Source organism: Pipistrellus hanaki, assembly GCF_964339955.1.
Source record: "Pipistrellus hanaki genome assembly, chromosome: 8".
Classification (NCBI taxonomy): Eukaryota; Metazoa; Chordata; class Mammalia; order Chiroptera; family Vespertilionidae; genus Pipistrellus; species Pipistrellus hanaki.
Genome location: NC_140510.1, coordinates 59,638,356 through 59,658,113, shown reverse-complemented (window position 1 = coordinate 59,658,113; position 19,758 = coordinate 59,638,356). Strand labels below are relative to the sequence as shown.

Sequence of the window (19,758 nt, the reverse complement as noted above, 5' to 3'; positions counted from 1 at the left end):
GAATTTATTCAACCTAGATCTAGTGGCGCAAAATGGAAAAAAAACAACGAGAGGGTAAATAAAAAATGTTTGTGCCCAAAGTTCAATCAAATCTTTGGGTAAGCTTTGGCAGCCATGTTCTCAACTCATGAGACCATTCAAGTTTAGGTTCCTGGATTGAGGTCTCATGCCTCCAGCTTGCACATGTTATTTAAGAAGATTTAGGGCCGAAACCAGTTTGGCTCAGTGGTAGAGCGTCAGTCTGCGGACTGAAGGGTCCCGGGTTTGATTCCGGTCAAGGGCATGTACATTGGTTGCAGGCATGTACATTGGTCCCCTGTGGGGGGTGTGCAAGGGGCAGCTGGTCGATGTTTCTCTCTCATCGATGTTTCTATCTCTCTCCCTTCCTCTCTGTAAAATATCAATAAAATATATATATTTTTTTTAAAAGAAGATTTAGTTACCCAAAAGTGATTTCATTTTTTTCTCCTCCTCTAGTATACCCACCTTTGCTGAATAGATCCCCGGTATCAACTATTTAATAAACAGCTAGAGTTAACTACTTCTAAGTAAATCACACTATAAATGACAATCCAGAGTGATCATTATTTTATATATTTACCAGAGGCCCAATGCACGAATACGTGCATGGGTGGGGTCTGGCCAGCTTGGCCCCAGTTGGGGTAGGGGGAGGTAATTGGGGGCAGGGGGCGATTGGGGCCAGCCATGGGGAAGGGCTTTGGTGGTGGGCTGGCTACCCCACCCCTGAATAGGGCCAAGAGAGGGGCCATGGGAGATTGGCCAGCCAGTCCCCCCCTCCCCCCACCATGGGTATGGGGGGAGCCGTGGGTGGTTGGCCAGCCAGGAGGGGCAGAGCTGGCTTGGGGGGGGAGGGCTCTGAGCCAATCTGGGTGGTGGGGGCCCATTGGGGGTGGGACCAGCCGGGGGGAGGGGCTGCAGGAGATTGTCACTGGCTTTTTATTTATAGATAGATAGATAGATAGATAGGTAGATTTCTAGTCCTCTGTTCCTATCACTGTTGTTATGCCTTTTGCTTTTAAGGCATTGAAGACAAAGATAATGCTTTGTTTTATTTCACTTGTAGCACAGCTTTGCATACAAGTAGGAACTAAAATTCTTATGAAGACATTTTTAAGCCTGAGATGTATTGATTTATTTAATTTTATTTCATTTGAATACCTCAACATTTAACCAGAGTGCTGGATTATTTTAATTTGCAGCTGTACAAAATGATTTTTCTCATGGAGTAATTGTGTTCACATAAAGAAAATGGATAATCTTAATACATAACTCTTAGTTTAAAGAGATGATATGATACATGAGTAAGTTTTTCATATAATTCTTGGTACATTCATATCTGCTTCATCATCCTACTCATAATTATATTAAATGAAAAATGTGTCATTTCTTTTATACATAACTGACTTGCTCTTCAGTTCTGTCACCTTCATTTTCAGTGAGAAGAAGTGTATCTAGTAGAATGATTGAAGAAGACTGAATGTTTGAACTCCGGAGCCTCATTGGGCTTTGATACATGGCAGGGTTAATCCCATTTCGTATTCCATGTTTTATGAAAAACTTAGAGTTCTCTGCCATTTGATTCCGAAAGATATTACTGGAGCATTTTCTAAGAGTTTTTACTGATTTTGTGGCCTGGTAATTACAGATGATGTATCGGCCAAATGCATCCCGAAATGTCTTGTTGAAGAGGGTATAGACTAAAGGATTCACACCTGAGGAAACGTAGCCTATCCACACAAATATCTCCAGGAGCATTTTAAGAGTAGTCTGGTTGCAGGAATCACATAAAGCTAAAGTTATGTTTGTAATAAAAAAGGGGCACCACATAAGCAAAAAGAGGAAAAACACAATCCCTAGAACCTTTGAGGCTCTCTGTTCATTGGAAATGGTCTGCAGTGACTTTTTTCCAGCTGTGGACATTCTTCGCATAAGTACATCCTGGCTTGGGTTGGGCAGAGTTTTATCCTTGTGAGAACCATCCAGCATTGCCACTTTCTCAGGTGAGGAGCAAGGTGTTTCGTCCCTTTGGAAAACTGTGGACACCGTCAGACACGTTAGGCGTTGAGGTGGCTTGTTTCTGACCAAGTAAGCTTTCTTTTTTAAAGCACGGATAGTGAGAAAGTAGGTGACAATCATGATCGCCAGAGGTATAAAAAAGGAAGCCAGTGAGCCGAAGAGCATGAAATTGCCAAAACGATCTTTTGTCAGTTCACAAGTGATATTATTTGCATTATCCACATCAGTTTCTATCCCTTTAATAGGAACTGGAACAGCAATGCCTAAGAAAGAGGAAACAAGATATATTAATTTTATGACTTTTGGTTCTTAAATTATGTCCTCTTAGAGTTTATTTTAGTGGCTTTTTGTGGTTAGTATATTGTAATTCCTAGTACCCACAATACAGAATTTGTCAAAGCACTTAATCAAGGGAAGATTTGAAAAATAGAAAGTAAGTAAGCAAATCTGCTATTTTTAAACAGACATTGGCTAGTGATTTCAGGTTTATAATTAGGGCTTCTCTAAAAAAATATATTCATAGAATAGTAGAGAATATCTTCATTTACTCTCCACTTCTCATAATCTATTTTTGTTTGTTGATCTATCCCAGCTTAAGGTAAAGGTATTCAAGAGGCTCTGTTTTTATTTTATTCAATGTAGTTATTGTTTTAAGAGACTTCAGAGAATGTTCATGCAAGATCTTAATTCTGAATCACTATTATCTTGAAATTACATGGTTTCTTTTAACAGATAATTTTTATCTTTTGGTGTTTGTAAATGTCTTTTAACCTTTTCCTTCTTAGGGAAGACTAAGGGGTTCATTGTTTGTTTGTTTGTTTTTTAAATGCTACTTAAGGTTTTTAAATCTTAAAATTTTGAGACTATGAATCATGAAATTTATTTTGGGATTGAATTCCTCCAACACATATGAAAGAAATGTACCTCATGCTAATTTTCTAATACTTTAAATACTATAAATAGTTAAATATTATTTTGCTTGGTGGAGTAGTTTATTAGGAAGACAAATAACACAAGGGTTAGCCTGTATCTTTTTCCTTTGAAAGAGCAGATATTTTCTTAAAAGTCTGAATTAATCTTTAGAAACCTCTAGAATCCTTGTGTTGTTTTATGAATCTAAAAGTACTCCTTTATCTTGCACAGTCTTTTTATGGTAGCTAAAGAGCCCTTGACAAGAATACTTTCCTCAAACCCTTTCCAGTGGAGGCCCACTGCTTTTTCTACTTTTCTGCAGGAGCACACCAGGAAGAGGATTCTGTATACTTAACTATTCTACACTAGGGGTCAGCAAAATACAACTTGAGGGCTAAATCTGGCCTGCCTTCTGTTTTTGTAAATAAAATTTTATTGGACCATAGCCATATTCATGGTTAACGTATTTCTATGGCTTTTGTTGTGCTGCAGAGTTGAATAGTTGTGACAAGAGCCTGCAAGCCCAAAATATTTACTATTTTGCCCTTTACAGAAAAAGTTGGCTGAACCCTGCTCTATTGTCTTACTTCCAGATAATCATTCCACCATTTTTTCCAAAAACATTTCCCTTTTAAAGTCTATTTAATTGACTTATACCATTCTATTCTCCATTTATCTACCAACTTTCTAGACATTTGTTATCTTGCTTGATAGCTCCTTGTTATAGTCTTCCTCTCCACTGTTCCATTTCTAACATCTCCCATGACTTTATCCCATTGATGACCCTTACACCTTAATTTCATGTTCTTGAACTTCTCAACTGTAATTATTATTGTTGTTTGCACTCCTGAAGCCTTTTTAAAATCTACTTAAAATCCCTTATCTAAAATTATGAACTCTGATATTTCCCTTTCTTGCCCTTCTAATCTTCATTGCTGTAAAAATTTTGTTTATTGTTATCTTGACCTCTGGTCCATCCTTCCTTCTCTATTTTCACATCCCATTAACTTTATCAAGGCTCACATTACCTTCTCAGCCAGTTTGTAGGCCAATACAAAAGTTTCCACTGTACTTTTTAAACCCTTCCCTTTTTATTCTCCTTTAATATCTTACTGTTGCCAAGTGTTACCATGGATAATCATAAATTCAGAAGAAGAAAGTGAGCTCTTTTAGTACTTTGCAGAATTTAAAAACCGAACTAACCCCATCATTAGCTTTTCTTTTACAAATTTACTAAATTGTCATTGGTTCTACAAAACAAATGAAAAGAGCATTGATCTTGGCCTTGGTGCTGAAAAGCTGTAAGAATCCTTAAGCCAACCATTTAAACCTCTAGGATTTTTTTCTCATATATAAAAGGCAAGAGTAGATTTGTAAGATTCCTTCCAAAGCCATAAATCTGGGGTCTTTTAATTCTTACCCCCTCCTCCCACCCCCCGTATACTTATATCTTTGTATTAGCCTAATTTATTTCTGTACCTTCCTTGAGTGTAAAGATTCTTTTTCTTTTAATCTTTGTATTCTTAGTACCTAGAACATCATAGATGCTAAATAAATTTTTGATCAGTTTATGAATTCATGTTATCCAGCCTTAATTGAGGCACCACATCTACCAACAGACTGTTTATATATTGGCCTGACCATATTTCACAGTTTCAAATGTTTTAATTCTTAAGATTTCATTTTTCCTATTTTCTTCCTGCCTTTGCCTATTCTTCCCATCCAACCTCAAAAGATGTGGGTCTTTTGAAGTGAACTACTTTAGGTTTCCTCCTCTCCACTTTAAATATTGGTAATTGTCACCTGTTATCTCCCATGCCTTTTCCCTAGCTCAGTGGTCGGCAAACTGCAGCTCTCGAGCTGCGGTTTGCTGCTCTGTTGACTAGTGAGTTTGCTGACCCTTGCCCTAGCTTCCTTTTGGGGAGCCTCTTCTGCTCTGTCAGTCAGGCTCTGCCTTCCAAACTGGATGCAATTCTCCATTCTGGATAGACTTTACTTTGACCCTACTTTCTTCCCAAGCCGGAGGAGTAACACTCCTTCCTTTTCCCTCCAGGCTTTTTAAGAGGTTGGCCCCGATGTCATATTTCAGGAATATAAAGGTTTAATTTCAGTGTCCTGCTTTTTGCCCCAGCGTTCTTATTCTGATTAGAGAGAAGTCACATCTTTTCTTGCTTTCCTTTTAGATGCTAGGTCTCTTGGTTTTTTTCTTTCCTCTTTGAATGTTTTATACCATGAAAACTTGAATGATCATAGTAATTGTGAATTTGTTTTTTTCTGATATTAACTTATAAGAGGTTTGAGTTATTTATGCTGTACTTTATGCTAAGATATACTATATTATAGCAGCTGTTAAAGATGGACAAGAGGCATAAGACAGTTTAGAAGAAATATGATTTTTTTATAAATCATTTCTGAACATCATTTGTATCTTTCTTAAAACTTCTAATTAAACATATTCAAAACTTAGACGTTTGCTGCCTTTAGTATGTACACATATTTGCTTCCAAGATGAATTTATCATCTTTGATACCTGCATACAAAATACTTGGACTTTTTTTTCTTTTCTATTTATCTTCTTAGATGTGATTTAAGATGATTTTTTGTTGTTCTTATTATTTTAATATTTTAGGATTCTGAATGCTACCTAGACTTTAGTGATCTGTTAACAAATATGAAAACTGTTTTTAGACTTATTCTTCCTGCATGTCAAAATCAAAACAGGAAGATATATCAGTAAACATGAAAATGGTTCTTTCTGAGCACATAAACTTTTCTGCTTTTTTATACTTTCTGCTGATAATATGGTTTAGAAGCTGTATGGTTAATATAATGGCATAGGAGCTTGTGTAGATGTGTCAGTAAAGCTGCCTTGACTTTTTGTGCTGAATTTTGTGGCCCACGAGGCCTGGAATTCTAGCTAAATGGAGCCAAAGGCTATATACACCACCCTGCACCCTGACATTTCCGACATACCTATTGAAATTAACCACACCGCTGTAATCTTGATGAATGCTGTAGCTCGTGAGTTATATTGATTAGCCTGGATTGGCTTTTTGATGGCTATATAACGATCCACTGAAATTGCACAGAGATGCATAATGGATGCAGTAGAAAAAAGAACATCAAGAAATAACCAGGCAGGACATAGAACAAGGGGGAGGGGCCACATAGCCTCTGAAAGAAAGAAAGAAAAAACAAAAACATTTCTTCAGCAAAATAACAACTTTCAATCTGCAATTTTTCTTCAAAATGCTACATTTTTTAACCTTTTTTTTTTGTTTACCTGAAATTTAATAACAAACTACAAGATAATGTTTAACTTTAGATAATAGAATCAATAATATTAAAAATATATTTCTGCAGATGGTACCTTCTAAACATATTTTTTGTTCTTATAATTAAAACCCTTTTCTAAATCAGTGTGTAGCTTTATTGTGACCTTTGCTGTTTTGTCTATCCTTTTGTGATTTTAAAAAAATTTACAGGATGTTGCACTTGGAACTTGCCCTTGCTATTCAAATAAAATTTTATTTTTTAAACTGCTGTTATAAAAGAAGAAAACCTTTTACCACATGGAGGAAGCAATAGAATATGGGGAGAGATAAAAAAAAGAGTATTAGAATGAAATTCTCAGTGATACCTGGGATTTAGGCTCACTTCTAGCATTAACTAGCAACATGAACCTTGTATAGCAAACTCATTTGGTAAAATAATTAAGTGGAATTATTTTGAGTTTTCTTTTTGACAGAAATAGCTCTTAAATAAAGTTTATAAAAGAAATGGCTTCAGGTTATGCTAAGGAAAAGTGAATTATTATCCTTTCAAGTCCCATCATTCACTTCAAGTTACGGAGATGAAATAAATGATAGGAACTTTTTGTTTAAACAGAAAATTTCAGGATTAGATATAGTACTTGATTTATTTAACGAACTCTTACTTTAAAAAAACACCATATACCTCATACAATCTTAAACATTTAAGAAATATAAACTTTTTTAAAATCTAAGGTTTTAGATATGGTATTCAATATTCTACATAGCTTTCCAATAAATTTATTTAGACAAGTATTCATACATAAGAGATTTGCTACATTATGTGTTATGCATATACCTACTACATACAAAATAAACTAAAATGTATTTTACACTGGCCTGTGTGGCTCAGTTGGTTGGGTGTCATCCTGTGCACCCAAAGGTTGTCGGTTCAATTCCTAGACTGGGCAGATGCCCAGGTTATGGGCTCATTCCCTGATAGGGGACATGCATGAGGCAGCAGATCTATGTTCTGCTCTCACATTGCTGTCTCTCTCTCCCTCTGCGTCTCCCCCTCTCTCCTTCCTGCCCCTTTCCTCTCTTTATAAAGTTAGTAATAAACATCTTCGGGTAAGGATTAAATAAATTCTTTTTACAGCTCGTCCTGTGTCCACTGACAAAATATAAACTACTTTTCCTGGGTTTTGCAAGTGTATCTAACTTTGACAGGCATAAGATGATTGGGGTAATTGAAGGAGGACAAAGATAACTTCTCAGGATTTCAGAGCACCAACTGGCCCTTTTATTGTAAACTGTTTAAACTCAAGAAGCCTAGGGGTGGAGAGAGATTATTATCCTAGACCAGAGAGAGAGAGAGAGATCATAATTTAGAGAAGTTTTATAGACTTGAATTTATTTATTTATTTATTTATTTATTTATTTATTCATTCATTCATTCATTCATTCATTCAAGAATCAAGTAGGATTTTAGTGAAAAAAATATTTGGATACTTCACAAAAAGGTAGCCAGGTCAACATATTAAAATGTTTCTTCTTAGGAACATAATAACAAAATCAGTATGAATTTTTGTTTAGAAAGGGTAAATTATTGCATGGTATTTGTTTTCATGTTCAGCAACTTCTTTAGAAAAAGTATTAAAGCATCAGGTGGAAGGAGTAATTCATATTCTTAAGTAAATTACTATTACCATATCATTCCTACTTCACTGAATTGGGGTGGGGATAAGGATGAAGATAATAAATTATAGAGTCACTGAGCTGAAAGGGACCTTAGAGATTATATCACTGATTTTGCAGATGAGTGAATTCAGGTACAGTTAAGTCTCTGAATATGAAAGGGATCATTTAATTATCAAAACTTGAAAGTATTCTTTCAAGCCTTGCTGCTCAAAGTGTGCTCTTCAGATCTGCAAGGATCAGCATAACCTGGGAACTTGTTAAAACTGCAAGTTCTTAGGCCTCATCCCAGACACTTGAATCAGACTCTGCCGTTGAACAAGATACCAGGGTGATATGTATGCAATTAATGTTTAAGAAACACCGTTCAAAGACTTCCTGGGGAAGGTTGTTTCTGGCTTTATATTTGTTAATGTAGACTAGACACAAGTTTTGTAGTGTAAACTACTTAAACTGAGCTGTATTTTGAACTTTAGGACTGAGTAGGAAATAGAAAAATGCTCAAGCCTGGAGTTGCATCCATAGATATTGATCATACCTAAGTATTATAAAAAGCAAGTAATTAATGTCGTATCTTAGGCTTTATTTATTTTTATTTATTGTTATTATTATTTTAAATTTTATCCTTATTGTTGAAAGTATCTTCTCCCGCCCCCATTGATCCCCTCCACCTCACTTCCACCCCCTTTACAGGCCTTCCCTGCACTGTTGCCTATCTGTGGTTTATACATATATGCATATAAGTTCTTTTTAATGGGTTGCTAATAATTTTTAAACTTGCCTATTATGGGTTATATTTTTTAAAATTAAGATCTGGAAAATTTTAATCATAAATCTAGTAGCCATAAACTGGAAGCCACAAAGAACTTTCATATAAAAAGAACATGTCTTTGGAATTATATTATCTGATCCACATATTCCTAATTGTGGGCTAAGAGGGAAAGTTCTTTAGTGCTAATTTAATTAAACCTATGAAGCCTTGTTAGCCTCATTTTCCAATAAATTTATTTTATAACTCCCATTTTGGAAAAGGTAATAGGTATTAAAGTCAGTTCAGATCGCTATAATTTTGTTGATTCAGTGCTTTCTTATTGATAATAGTAGAAATATTGAGGCATAGAAGACAATTTTCTTTGAAAAGGAAAGAGACTGTCCTAGTCGGTTTGGCTAGAGCGTTGGCCTGAGGACCTTAAGGGTTCTGATTCAGTTCCGGTCAAGGGCACCGTACCTTGGTTGCAGGCTTAACTTTAGTCCTGAGATGTGTGCTGTATCTCTCTACATTGATTTTCTTTCTCTGTCTCTCCCTGTCCCTTCTACTCTCTCTAAAAATCAGCGGGGAAAATATCCTCTGGTGCCGAAACCGGTTTGGCTCAGTGGTAGAGCATCGGTCTGCGGACTGAAAGGTCCCAGGTTCCATTCCGGTCAGGGGCATGTACATTGGTTGTGGGTACATCCCCGGTAGGGGGTGTGCAAGAGGCAGCTGGTTGGTGTTTCTCTCTCATCGAAGTTTCTAGCTCTCTATCTCTCTCCCTTCCTCTCTGTAAAAAATCAATAAAAATATATTTTAAAAAATATATATCCTCTGGTGAGGTTTAACAAAATAAAAACAAAAAAAGAGAGAGAAAGAGAGACTATGAAATTTAGGAGTAAGAGAAATGGATCATTAAAGAATTAAACTTTATGATTCCAAGTTTTATGAAATACTAGTGAATAGACATTTTGTGAAACTAATATAAAATAAATAGATGACTATATTAATAGAAATATTTTATACAAAGAAAAGAAAAAAAAGTTTATCTAATTGCCTAAGTAGATTTAGGTAATCTAAGAATTTATACAAATTAAAAACAATTCTAGACATTCTCAGTTTATAAAGGGACTTTTTCTTTTTTCTTTCTTTTTTTTTTTTTAATATTTTTATTGACTTTTTACAGAGAGGAAAGGAAAGGGATAGAGAGCTAGAAACATTGATGAGAGAGAAACATCGGCCAGATGCCTCCTGCACACCCCCCACTGGGGATGTGCCCTCAACCAAAGTACATGCCCCTGACCGGAATGGAACCTGGGACCTTTCAGTCCGCAGACCGACGCTCTACCACTGAGCCAAACCGGTTTCGGCTCATCGATGTTTCTATCCTTCTCCCTTCATTTCCCTCTAAAAATCAATGAAAATATATTATTTTAAAAAAAATCACTGCTACTCTGGGGCTCTAAATTTGTCTTTTTCATAAAAACAACAGAAGGAAGAAAACATTTAAATTACATTGCATCTGTTGTCCTGTAAAAGGAAAGTGCACAACTTTTCTCTGAAAAATATATCATTGTATACCTCTTTCAAGTAAATTCAAAGAAGAATTTAATTTCAATAAGGTTTGAATAATTGCATTTCTATGAGAGCCTGAACTAATTACAAATTGATAATATAGAAACAAAACAAGTCTTAAATGAGTTTTAGGTTATAGGCAGCTCATTATTTATCTAAAATATTTGTAGCATAGGAAGTATTTATCTCCGTCTTTTGAGATCTTGCTTCCAGATGGATCCTCTCTTTGGCTCAAATAAATTTTCATAAACATTCAAAAAAAAATATTAATAGCACAAGTGTTTTGTTGTCTAAAATGAGGACTTGCATGCTTTAGATACAACCATGCTAAAGGGGTGGTGGAATTGCCATTCAGTCAGATACATTTTATTTGTCTTCTAGACAAGGTTTAACAACGTCATATGCATAGGTCTAATACTTTCCTCAGAAAAGAGGTCTGGCAGTATCTCAAGAATTTATACATGTATTGGTTAAGACCCAATTGGTTAAGACCCAATTAAATGATATTCTGTATCATTTAATATGAAATATAACTTTTAAAAAACACTGGTTTCTTGCCTTTGTTCCTAGAGAAAATTCTATGGTCCTCTTGTTAAGAGTGATTTAAAATATAAATGTTGGCTGTATGTTGGATATGACATTTTTAGTTGAAATAATTTCTCATTTCATTTGAGGAAGTAGTTTAATATATATTAAGAGTGTGAATTCTAGATTCAGTTCTCCTGGATTCAAATTGTGTCTTTATTTATTTTTATGTCCTCTCATAAAGCAGGGATGATGATGATAATTTTTATAGGGTTGCTTTGAGGATTAAATGCAATAAAAAATGTAAAGTGTTTAAAACAATGTCTGGCATAGATAAAGTACTCAATAGATGTACTACTGTTGTTTGACAGAAACTAGCCAACTAGCCCAGACATTAAAACACTCATACTTAGAAACAATAACCCATATCATCAGTATAAAATCAGTATGTTTATCTCCTGCCTCCATCCAATTGAACTTAAAACTGTACTTCAAAAAAGGTATGAGAACAGGTTTAACTGTTTAACTTTTCATTTATAATGAAAATGTGCCTTTTATTAAAAAAGACACACAATCTATATTCATTACCATGCCTGTTTTTTTGTTTGTTTTTGCAAAAAACAATCATTTTTTGTGTGATTCTTTTTTTTGTTAATCCTCACCCAAGGATATCTTTCCATTAATTTTTAGAGAGTGGAAAGAATGGGGAGAGACACAGAGAGAGAAACATCAGTGTGAGAAAAATACATCAATTGGTTGCCTCTTGCAAGCACCTCGACCAGGCCTGGCGATTGAGCCTGCAACCAAGGTACATATCCTTGACCGGGATCAAACCTGGGACCCTTCAGTCCGCACATTTTATCTGAAATCTGCTTACCCTTTGGGTAAGTTTTTAATTTGGAAAACTGAGTTATATCATCAGTTTAGGAAATAATTCTCAGTAATCTATAAGTCTGGGCCATAAGATAGTTCCCATTGGAGGATTTCAAAGACTACGTACTTATTTATTTCTAAAGCCTTTCCCCAGAGGGCTGTGCTGAAGAGTTCACAAAGGTAAATAGTTCATGAACACATTGGAGCAGGACAAATTCAAAAAAGACATAGTTTTCAAGTATATATTTTTTTAATCTAAGAAATTTTTATGTTTCCATCTTTACTTTCCAGAAAAGGGAGACATAGATAAATGCTTTAATTTTTATTATGAAGCTTCTGTTTTGTATTTGTTGTTTTTCCACTACATTTAAGCATATGAAATATTCTGGGGTTAGATGTCTGATATAATAGTGCTTAAAATGTTTCAAGTGATTTAATACTTATGAAATTTTTTCCTTGGTTTTTAAGTTTTTCACTTTCCAAAAAGAAGTGCCTTTAATTACTTTGCTCCCTCATTTAATAATTGGATGGAGCAGCATTTTATTACATAAATTTATAACTGATTTTTATTTTATTTTACTAGTATACATCTGTTTCCTCTCTGTTTAGACATACATCTAACTGAATCACATCTAAACTAAATAACTTATTTAAGGATATAAACTCTTTTGCATACTATACTGATAATATTTGCCAATTATTAGTGCCTATAATGTCATAGGCCCTATTTGACAATTTCATAAGATACCTGCAATGTAATATTTAGCAAACCAACATTACAGATAAGGTGATTGGACTCTGATATGTTAAGTGACTTACCTAAGCCAATATAGGAGACCAGGATTCAAAGCCTGGGTGTCTTTTTGAAACACCGCCTCCTCTCCCCACCCTTCCGCAATCCTTTAGCCATTTTAATACATCCTCTTTCAACTGTACCGCAGATAATGTTTAACTTACAGATCATGAGACATGGATTAAAATTTAAGTTATAAATAAACCAATAATGACTAATGGATGACCAAATGCTGTAAATGAGAAAAGGAAAATTTAGAGAAATTCTTAACGTGAATATCCTTTTTTATATTGACATATGATGTTCTGTTTTCCTTTGTGTCCTACCTAATTTCTAATGTAGGCATTTTCAGGACTTACGCTATAAGTTACTAATTTGTGATCCTGGATTTTAGGAATGTATAGGCAAGACAGTAAAGAAATAAAATAAAATAAAAATAGAACTGTATAATAGAGCTGTTAAGGCCAGAGAGGAACAAGTGACAGAAAAGTTGACAGAGCACAACTCTTTTGAAAAACCATGTTATGCCAGGAGTCATAATCTTGGTAAAATAAAAATTCAAACATTATATAATCAAGTATTATGTAAGTTATTGATGAAATAAAATATTCCTCAGAATAGTATAAGAGCCACTTTTTAAAATTCAGTGCTCTCCTCTTTTTAAAATTTTTAAAAAATATATTTTATTGATTTTTTACAGAGAGGAAGAGAGAGGGATAGAGAGAAACATCAGTGAGAGAGAAACATTGATCAGCTGCCTCTTGCACACTCCCTATTGGGTATGTGCCCGCAACCAACGTACATGCCCTTGACCAGAATTGAGTATGGGACCCTTGAGTCTGCAGGCTGATGCTCTATCCACTGAGCCAAACTGGTTAGGGTTCCTCTTTTTAAAATTTAATTTTATTAAAGTATGAACTAATATAAAGTTTCTTTGTTATTTTAATTGAATTTCCCTGAGATAACTAAAGTCACTCATCATTATAGTGGTAGTTAACTTTTTATGTGTATAGAATTAGAGATACTTTTGTTTGTACAGACTTGCAGACATTCTGAGGAGTCTTTCTGTAATGAAAGAAAATATACAAAATCTGTTCCTTCCATTTAAAGTTAGAAATTCTTATAAATGCATTAATGTAGGAAATCTTACTAATTATTAGAATGTAAAGGGCTGTCAAAATTTCTTAATATTTGAAGTTTTATAATACGTGCAATTCCCAATTTTTTAATGCATTGTTTTGAAGCTTTAAAGAGGGCAGCATGCATTTTCTTTTTTTTTTTTCTTTCTTTCTTTTTTTTTTTTTTTTTTTTTATATATTGATTTTTTTACAGAGAGGAAAGGAGAGGGATAGAGAGTTAGAAACATCAATGAGAGAGAATCATCAATCATCAATCAGCTGCCTCTTGCACACCTCCTACTGGGAATGTGCCTGCAACTCAGGTACATGCCCTTGACTGGAATCGAACCAGGGACCTTTTAGTCCGCAGGCCGTGCTCTATCCACTGAGCCAAACCAGTTTCGGCAGCATGCATTTTCTTCATACACTTTCACATAGAAATACAATGTTTTCAGTAATGAATTAATGCAATAATGTTTTAAATAATGATTAAGTGCTTGGTTAATTCATTTTAAAAAAATCTAACCCTACTATAAAGCTTGATTACTGATAGTAAAAGTGTTTGGGACTATGAAAGATTTTATTTTGTAATTTAAAATTAACTAATGCAGGTTGTCCTCCCAAAAATGTATATACACCTTAATAACTAATAGCTCAGTTTTGAAAATGAAATGTATTTTAATAAACACTGCCTTTATAATTATTCACAGTGTGTGTATACATTTTGGGGGGATATCCTATACTTGAAAGAATGTAATGTAGTTAAAAATACATATATTATTTAGGACATAAATAGAAAGATTTTCTACATATGTTAAAATATGTTGAATTTCCTGCTAACTTTTCTTACTAAGAATATCTTGGGCCCCAAAACTTTAAATAATATAACCTTCGTTTTCAGCTGCTGGATACCTATTCTTTTCCCGTGGGATACATGAAATTACCTCTCTTATCTGTTTTTGTGTTTTGTTTGTCACCTCACTTTAATACTATGGAGCTTTGCCTTTTCAGATTCCTTAACTATTTAGCTGATAATTTATAAGTATCTACCACAATATTTTATATATAGTAGATGTTTGATGTTTATGAACTCAGGATATTAAAGTTAAAATTTACTTCTACATAACTTGTTCAATCTCACTTAACTTATCAATTAAATTTTATGGTAGTAGGAGGTGAACATTTTAAAATTTTTTGTATGCCTAGCAAAGCCCAACTTAAAGAGTATGATTTTACACATAAGGCTATTATTAAGTATATGGAGATAAGAGCTGGAATCCAGTACCTGTACAATCTCTACTAAATATGCATAAATGTTCCTACATAATCCTCATTTATTGTATTTCTTTTCAATTTTATTGAGAATCAAAATTGTTTAGGTTCTCTTTTAGAGTAAGATTTCTTAATTTTTCATGGTTACATGTAGCACTAGATTACTCAAAAAAAATATGAATTTATATAAGGAGGATATATAAATAGACAGTATGAATGATTAGAGAATCTATTAAAGCAGCAGAATTTATTCACTGATTGCTCTGCCACAGAAATTAAAGCCTGCGTAAATATTGGCTTAAAATGGGAAGTTTAAGCCCATCACCATTCGGTTATATTTGGGGGATCAAGTGCTTAATTTTAGTTATCTTTTCTATAAATATAAAAATATAATGTTTCAACCTGAATATAATATTTTGAATGGCAGTTTTTCTTCACTTCCTAATATGCATTGCAGTTAAATAAGTTTTACTTCTATAATCTGAAATATTTTTGTCTTTGCCATATAAGCATAATTCCAAGAAGCCCTATTCTCTTATAAATAATCGTTTTTCTTAAGCACTTAATGAAGGGAATACCAATTTACACCAAGCATTAAATAAGTTAAATATCCTTAGTATTGATTATTAGGAGTCCTCATAATTCATCAGCAGAATTATTTGTGTTTACTCAAATTCTATACATGAATCAGAAACTACTTATATCATTTTAATATCTTTTTATTATAACAAACTAAATGTCAATGTTAGACTAAATTTTTTATTGTAAGAACTCGGGTGCTGATCACTTACATTAATAACCTAGAGGTCTGATTCCTCTTACTTATGTATCAAGGACATGAATGGTCAGAAATCATAAAAATTAAATACACAGGTCATCTATTGGGACACTCTGAGCCAGACCACTTCCTTCAGTGACTAAACATAATTTTTTCTTTAACATGACACATGTGTAAGATTTGTGTTTGAGTCTAAATTACACAAACTATAAAAAGATACAAGAAATTCTAGAATAATTCTCATTTTAAATGGTGATTTAAATTAAAATTTAGTGATTCAAAGATCTTATCATTAATAATTAACCCAGCACATAACTGTTACAGAAGTGTCCTGCCTATGGCTTTGTCAAGTAAAAAAGCATTAATAATGGGAAAGTTGAAGTATATGTCCTTCACTATAATTTTTTGGTAATGTGTACAGAATCAATGAATATTGCTGGATGACTTCAAATTATTTTATTAGGTTAAGGAGGGAGTAAAATTATTTCTAAGAAATTATTTTTGCTTTTTAAAACTACCATAGAAAACCTGAAACTAATATAATATGTCAACTATAATTGAAAAATAAATAGTTTCATGAATAAATAAAACTAACATAGAAAATTATTAAAAACAAACTGTTTACTCGCTATGTGTTTTAGTAGTCAAGGTCCGCCTTTAAAGATTAAGTAAGTATTCATTCCTCAGTAGTATAGTATATCATAGTTCTTTGATTTGATGGCAGGAACAAAATGAAATACTTACCAAACATTATTGTCAAGAGGGCAATTGGCATCACAAATAATCCAACCAGCAAATCAGCCACTGCCAGGGACATTAGAAAATAATTGGTAGCGTACTGCAGCTTTTTCTCCAGGGAAACAGCCAGAATAACAAGGATGTTCCCACCAATTGTAGGTATTATCACCATGATTATCAGCAGAGCTGCCCAGCGTGGCTTGTTTCCCTGTTGCTCACCAATCTGTTTCATTTCCTCTGGTATTGATTCTGTCTGTAATCCAGACCAGTTAGAAGAGATTAAGTGATCAAATGAGCTCTGCAAAATGAGCTCAGGAATTGTGCTTTGTTCAGATATTCTGTAAGAGAAAGCCATTCGCTGTTTTTCTGTGATTTGATCCGATTCCAGACAATGGTCAGCATGGTCAGTAGATAAACTGGTCATCTGCTTTTTAAGGCATTCTTCCCATGCCAAATACTTGAAGCCAAAGTTGATTCTTTCCTTTCAGAACAATTCCAAGTCCTCTAAAATAGAGCACACATGCATCTGTCCATGTCTGTAGGTAAAGCCCACGTTTAATATTCTGCAGAGGCTCAGATTTCAGAAAGTTTCTTGAAATAAAAGAATAGCTGTAAAAAAAAAAAAATACTTTATTAATTTCTCTCTCTCTTTTTTTTTCTTTTTCTTTTTTTCTTTTCCTTTTGTAGTGGTAGAGTGTTAGAATTGGAATGTCTGGAAGTTTTTTCTAGGTATAAAATATGTGGGTTGCATTATTTTATTTACTTTCAAAAAACAGAATAACACTTGAACTTAGCCTTTCCCTTCACAGTAAGTCTCTTGTGCATTTTTGACAGTGTAGCCAGTTTCCACAAATATGTTCCTGATATTTCAGTGGTTAAAATAAAAAACGAGTTAACTTTACCTTAGAATATGTACCGAAGAATAGAAACTCCAAAGTACTAAATAGTTCTGAATTCAACTTTTTGTTACACACTTAGCCACACACCTAGAAACACTCTCAGCCCACCTAAAGTGTAAATTTTTACTAGCTAGAAAATTTTTAATTGTAGTTTTTATTCTTTGAACAAGCCTTATCTTAATACTGATATAAGTGCTGTTTTCATAAAGCATTTTAGGACTTCTTTAATTTGATAGAAGGGAAAAATACAGGTATTACTAGGATCCAAATAATTGTTTTAGTAATTTCATCTTGTAAAAAAAGTATGTTTCTGCAACAGATATTTTTTTCCAAATTTATCCCTTTCTCCCAAATTTGAACCAGTTCTTTGTTTTAAATAATAATATTTTTTCTTAACTTTCTCAGTTTCCTTGGAAAGGAGGGGAAACTAAGAGGAAGATTAAAACATTTATTCATGAAATCTACAGATCCCATATTAAAAATTTTCCATTTAACATTGGTAAAATTTTCATTTTAGTTCTTAAACTACTAAATAGAAATGAAAGATTATACTAGCACAATTTTTAAAGAAAAAATATATTAACTCTATTATTATTTATCAAATACTTACCTCTTATTTGCTCGTTTTCATTATCTGCTCAGTGGACCTGCTTGCTGTTGTGACTGAAGTCCTCCTCCCGTTGACTAATTCTGAGCCTCCAGCACTGGCACTTGAAAATAATGAAACTAATGTGTTTTATAGCTGTAAGCATGCCAAGGAGGTTATTTCCTCTTTGATATATTCGTTTTTAGAGAGTAGCGGCATTCATTATAATTCATAAAATCACCAATGAAATATGTTGAACCAGTTCATGACCCTTATTCAAGTTATATTCTTAAGAGCTCTCTTTAATATTTGGGAAATTATAATAAACCCTGTCATTTTAGCTTAAGATAGATTTGTTGTGGTTTAACCCTGGGCTGTTTTTCCCATTTGAGGAAAAATAAGACACAATCTAGAAATTGTAGAGCTTTCATTCTGTGAAGAATCTGCCCTGTGAGCCTTATAGCAATTTCTAGAGTTCTATTTTCTGGCTGTGAAACAAGATTCTTACCCAGCTTTTTATGCCTTTGCTATGGAACATAATTTGCTCTGGTTGCAGCCTTATATAGAAAAGCACAGGAAGGTCTGTATCATAGGTTTTAGCAGAAACTTTTTCATTGCTTATTTTTAAACAAGTGGCCTCTGAATTTGAGAGTTGGTTCATTGGCAATTTTTTTTGTTTTGTTTTTTCACAGATATGTTGGAGAAAGCATATGATATATAAAGGAAATATATTTCTGCTTTATTACAGAAATGGATATAAAAGTCTTAGCAGCTATGTTATCTAAGTTTTCGCAACCATAACACTAGCTTAGTACTAGAAATTCGGCATTCTCAGTTTCCTTTTTAAAAGATCATCATAGATCACTTGTATTTTAAAATTATTTAATTACTTTGGTTACTGATAGTGTAACCTTTTGCTGTTTCAAATTATATTTCTTAGCTTGTGTGGTAGTTATTGGAAAATACTTGGTTCATTTCAGTTTTTCTGAGCACTTAAGATTTTATTTAATATTTGCTTTTTTAAAACTCAAAATTCAATATTTTAGAAAAAATATTTAAGAATTTGAGGTAAAAACTAATAAAATAATACTCAAGAACAATAAGATGGATTTAGTGTGCCAGAATTTGTCTTTAGGAATATGGAAATATTTTTTAAATACTGTTTTATTATGAAGTTACATTTTGGGCTCTGTGCTTACACAGGTATATAGAGGTTTGCAAAACAAATTACATCATATTTAAAACAGCAGCCCCATTGTATCCAATGAAAAGACATGTATGAAGTAAACATTAATTTGTGTTTATAGATAAATTTTTATAAGTATTCTGTATATATTTTATAAGTACTAACCATTATTATTATTATTATTATTATTATTATTATTATTATACTTTGTGAATACTAACACCTTCCACACACATTCACTCACTTTTTTAAAGGTATCTTAACTGAAAGTACTTAAAATTGGTACTTAGATTCTTAAACTTTTAAATTAGTTTAATGGCTTAGAAGCATAACTAGTTAGAACTTATTTGGCAACCTCAAATTATTAGAAGTATAGTTGAGAATCAGAGAAAGCAAAATAATAAAGAAATAAATAAAAGGATAGATAAATATCTCAGTTGGCAAATAACTAAATTGTGCTCTAAAACATCATTCATATTAGTAGGTAGTTTGTAAGTTCCTACTCCAGATCTTTTTACTGTATGCACACACTCACAAAAACTCTCTCTTACTCTCTTTAATGAAAATAACATTTGCACATGGTGGTAAATCTAAATATTACAAAAGAATGTTCAGTGATAAATTCACTCTTGAGACAGTTTTAATACACGTTTCCCTGCCAACTCCAGAGGAGAATAACAAATTAAAAATTGGGCTGGGAGCGGCCAGGCTCGGAGCAGCCGGGTCTGGTGTGGCCAGGCCCGGAGCAGCGGCTGCCAGGCTGGGAGCG

At 33.5% G+C, this 19,758-nt stretch overlaps 2 protein-coding genes across 2 annotated transcripts in view; one reads left to right on the top strand and one right to left on the bottom strand.

Annotated features, from left to right (window-relative positions):
• PSMD1 (proteasome 26S subunit, non-ATPase 1) overlaps positions 1-19,758 on the top strand; it is a 78,702-nt gene that overhangs the window by 35,861 nt on the left and 23,083 nt on the right. The gene's annotated exons all lie outside the window — the stretch shown is intronic.
• On the bottom strand, positions 1,039-18,295 carry HTR2B (5-hydroxytryptamine receptor 2B). The gene is made up of 4 exons (XM_084891842.1): positions 17,828-18,295; positions 16,325-16,927; positions 5,923-6,123; positions 1,039-2,300 (listed from the first exon to the last, which is right to left on the bottom strand). The coding sequence occupies exons 2-4, from the start codon at positions 16,740-16,742 to the stop codon at positions 1,411-1,413; spliced, it is 1,509 nt and encodes a 502-aa protein (XP_084747968.1). The 5' UTR covers positions 16,743-16,927; positions 17,828-18,295; the 3' UTR covers positions 1,039-1,410.

Bases quoted from the DNA above. Each gene is read 5' to 3' on its own strand.
- HTR2B (XM_084891842.1), bottom strand. From the start codon at position 16,742: ATGACCAGTTTATCTACTGACCATGCTGACCATTGTCTGGAATCGGAT. The intron at 6,124-16,324 runs GTAAGTATTTCA...TCTTTCTTTCAG, and splicing joins CCTCTTGACAATAATGTTTG to AGGCTATGTGGCCCCTCCCC. The intron at 2,301-5,922 runs GTATGTCGGAAA...CCTCTTTCTTAG, and splicing joins GGTGTGGTTAATTTCAATAG to GCATTGCTGTTCCAGTTCCT.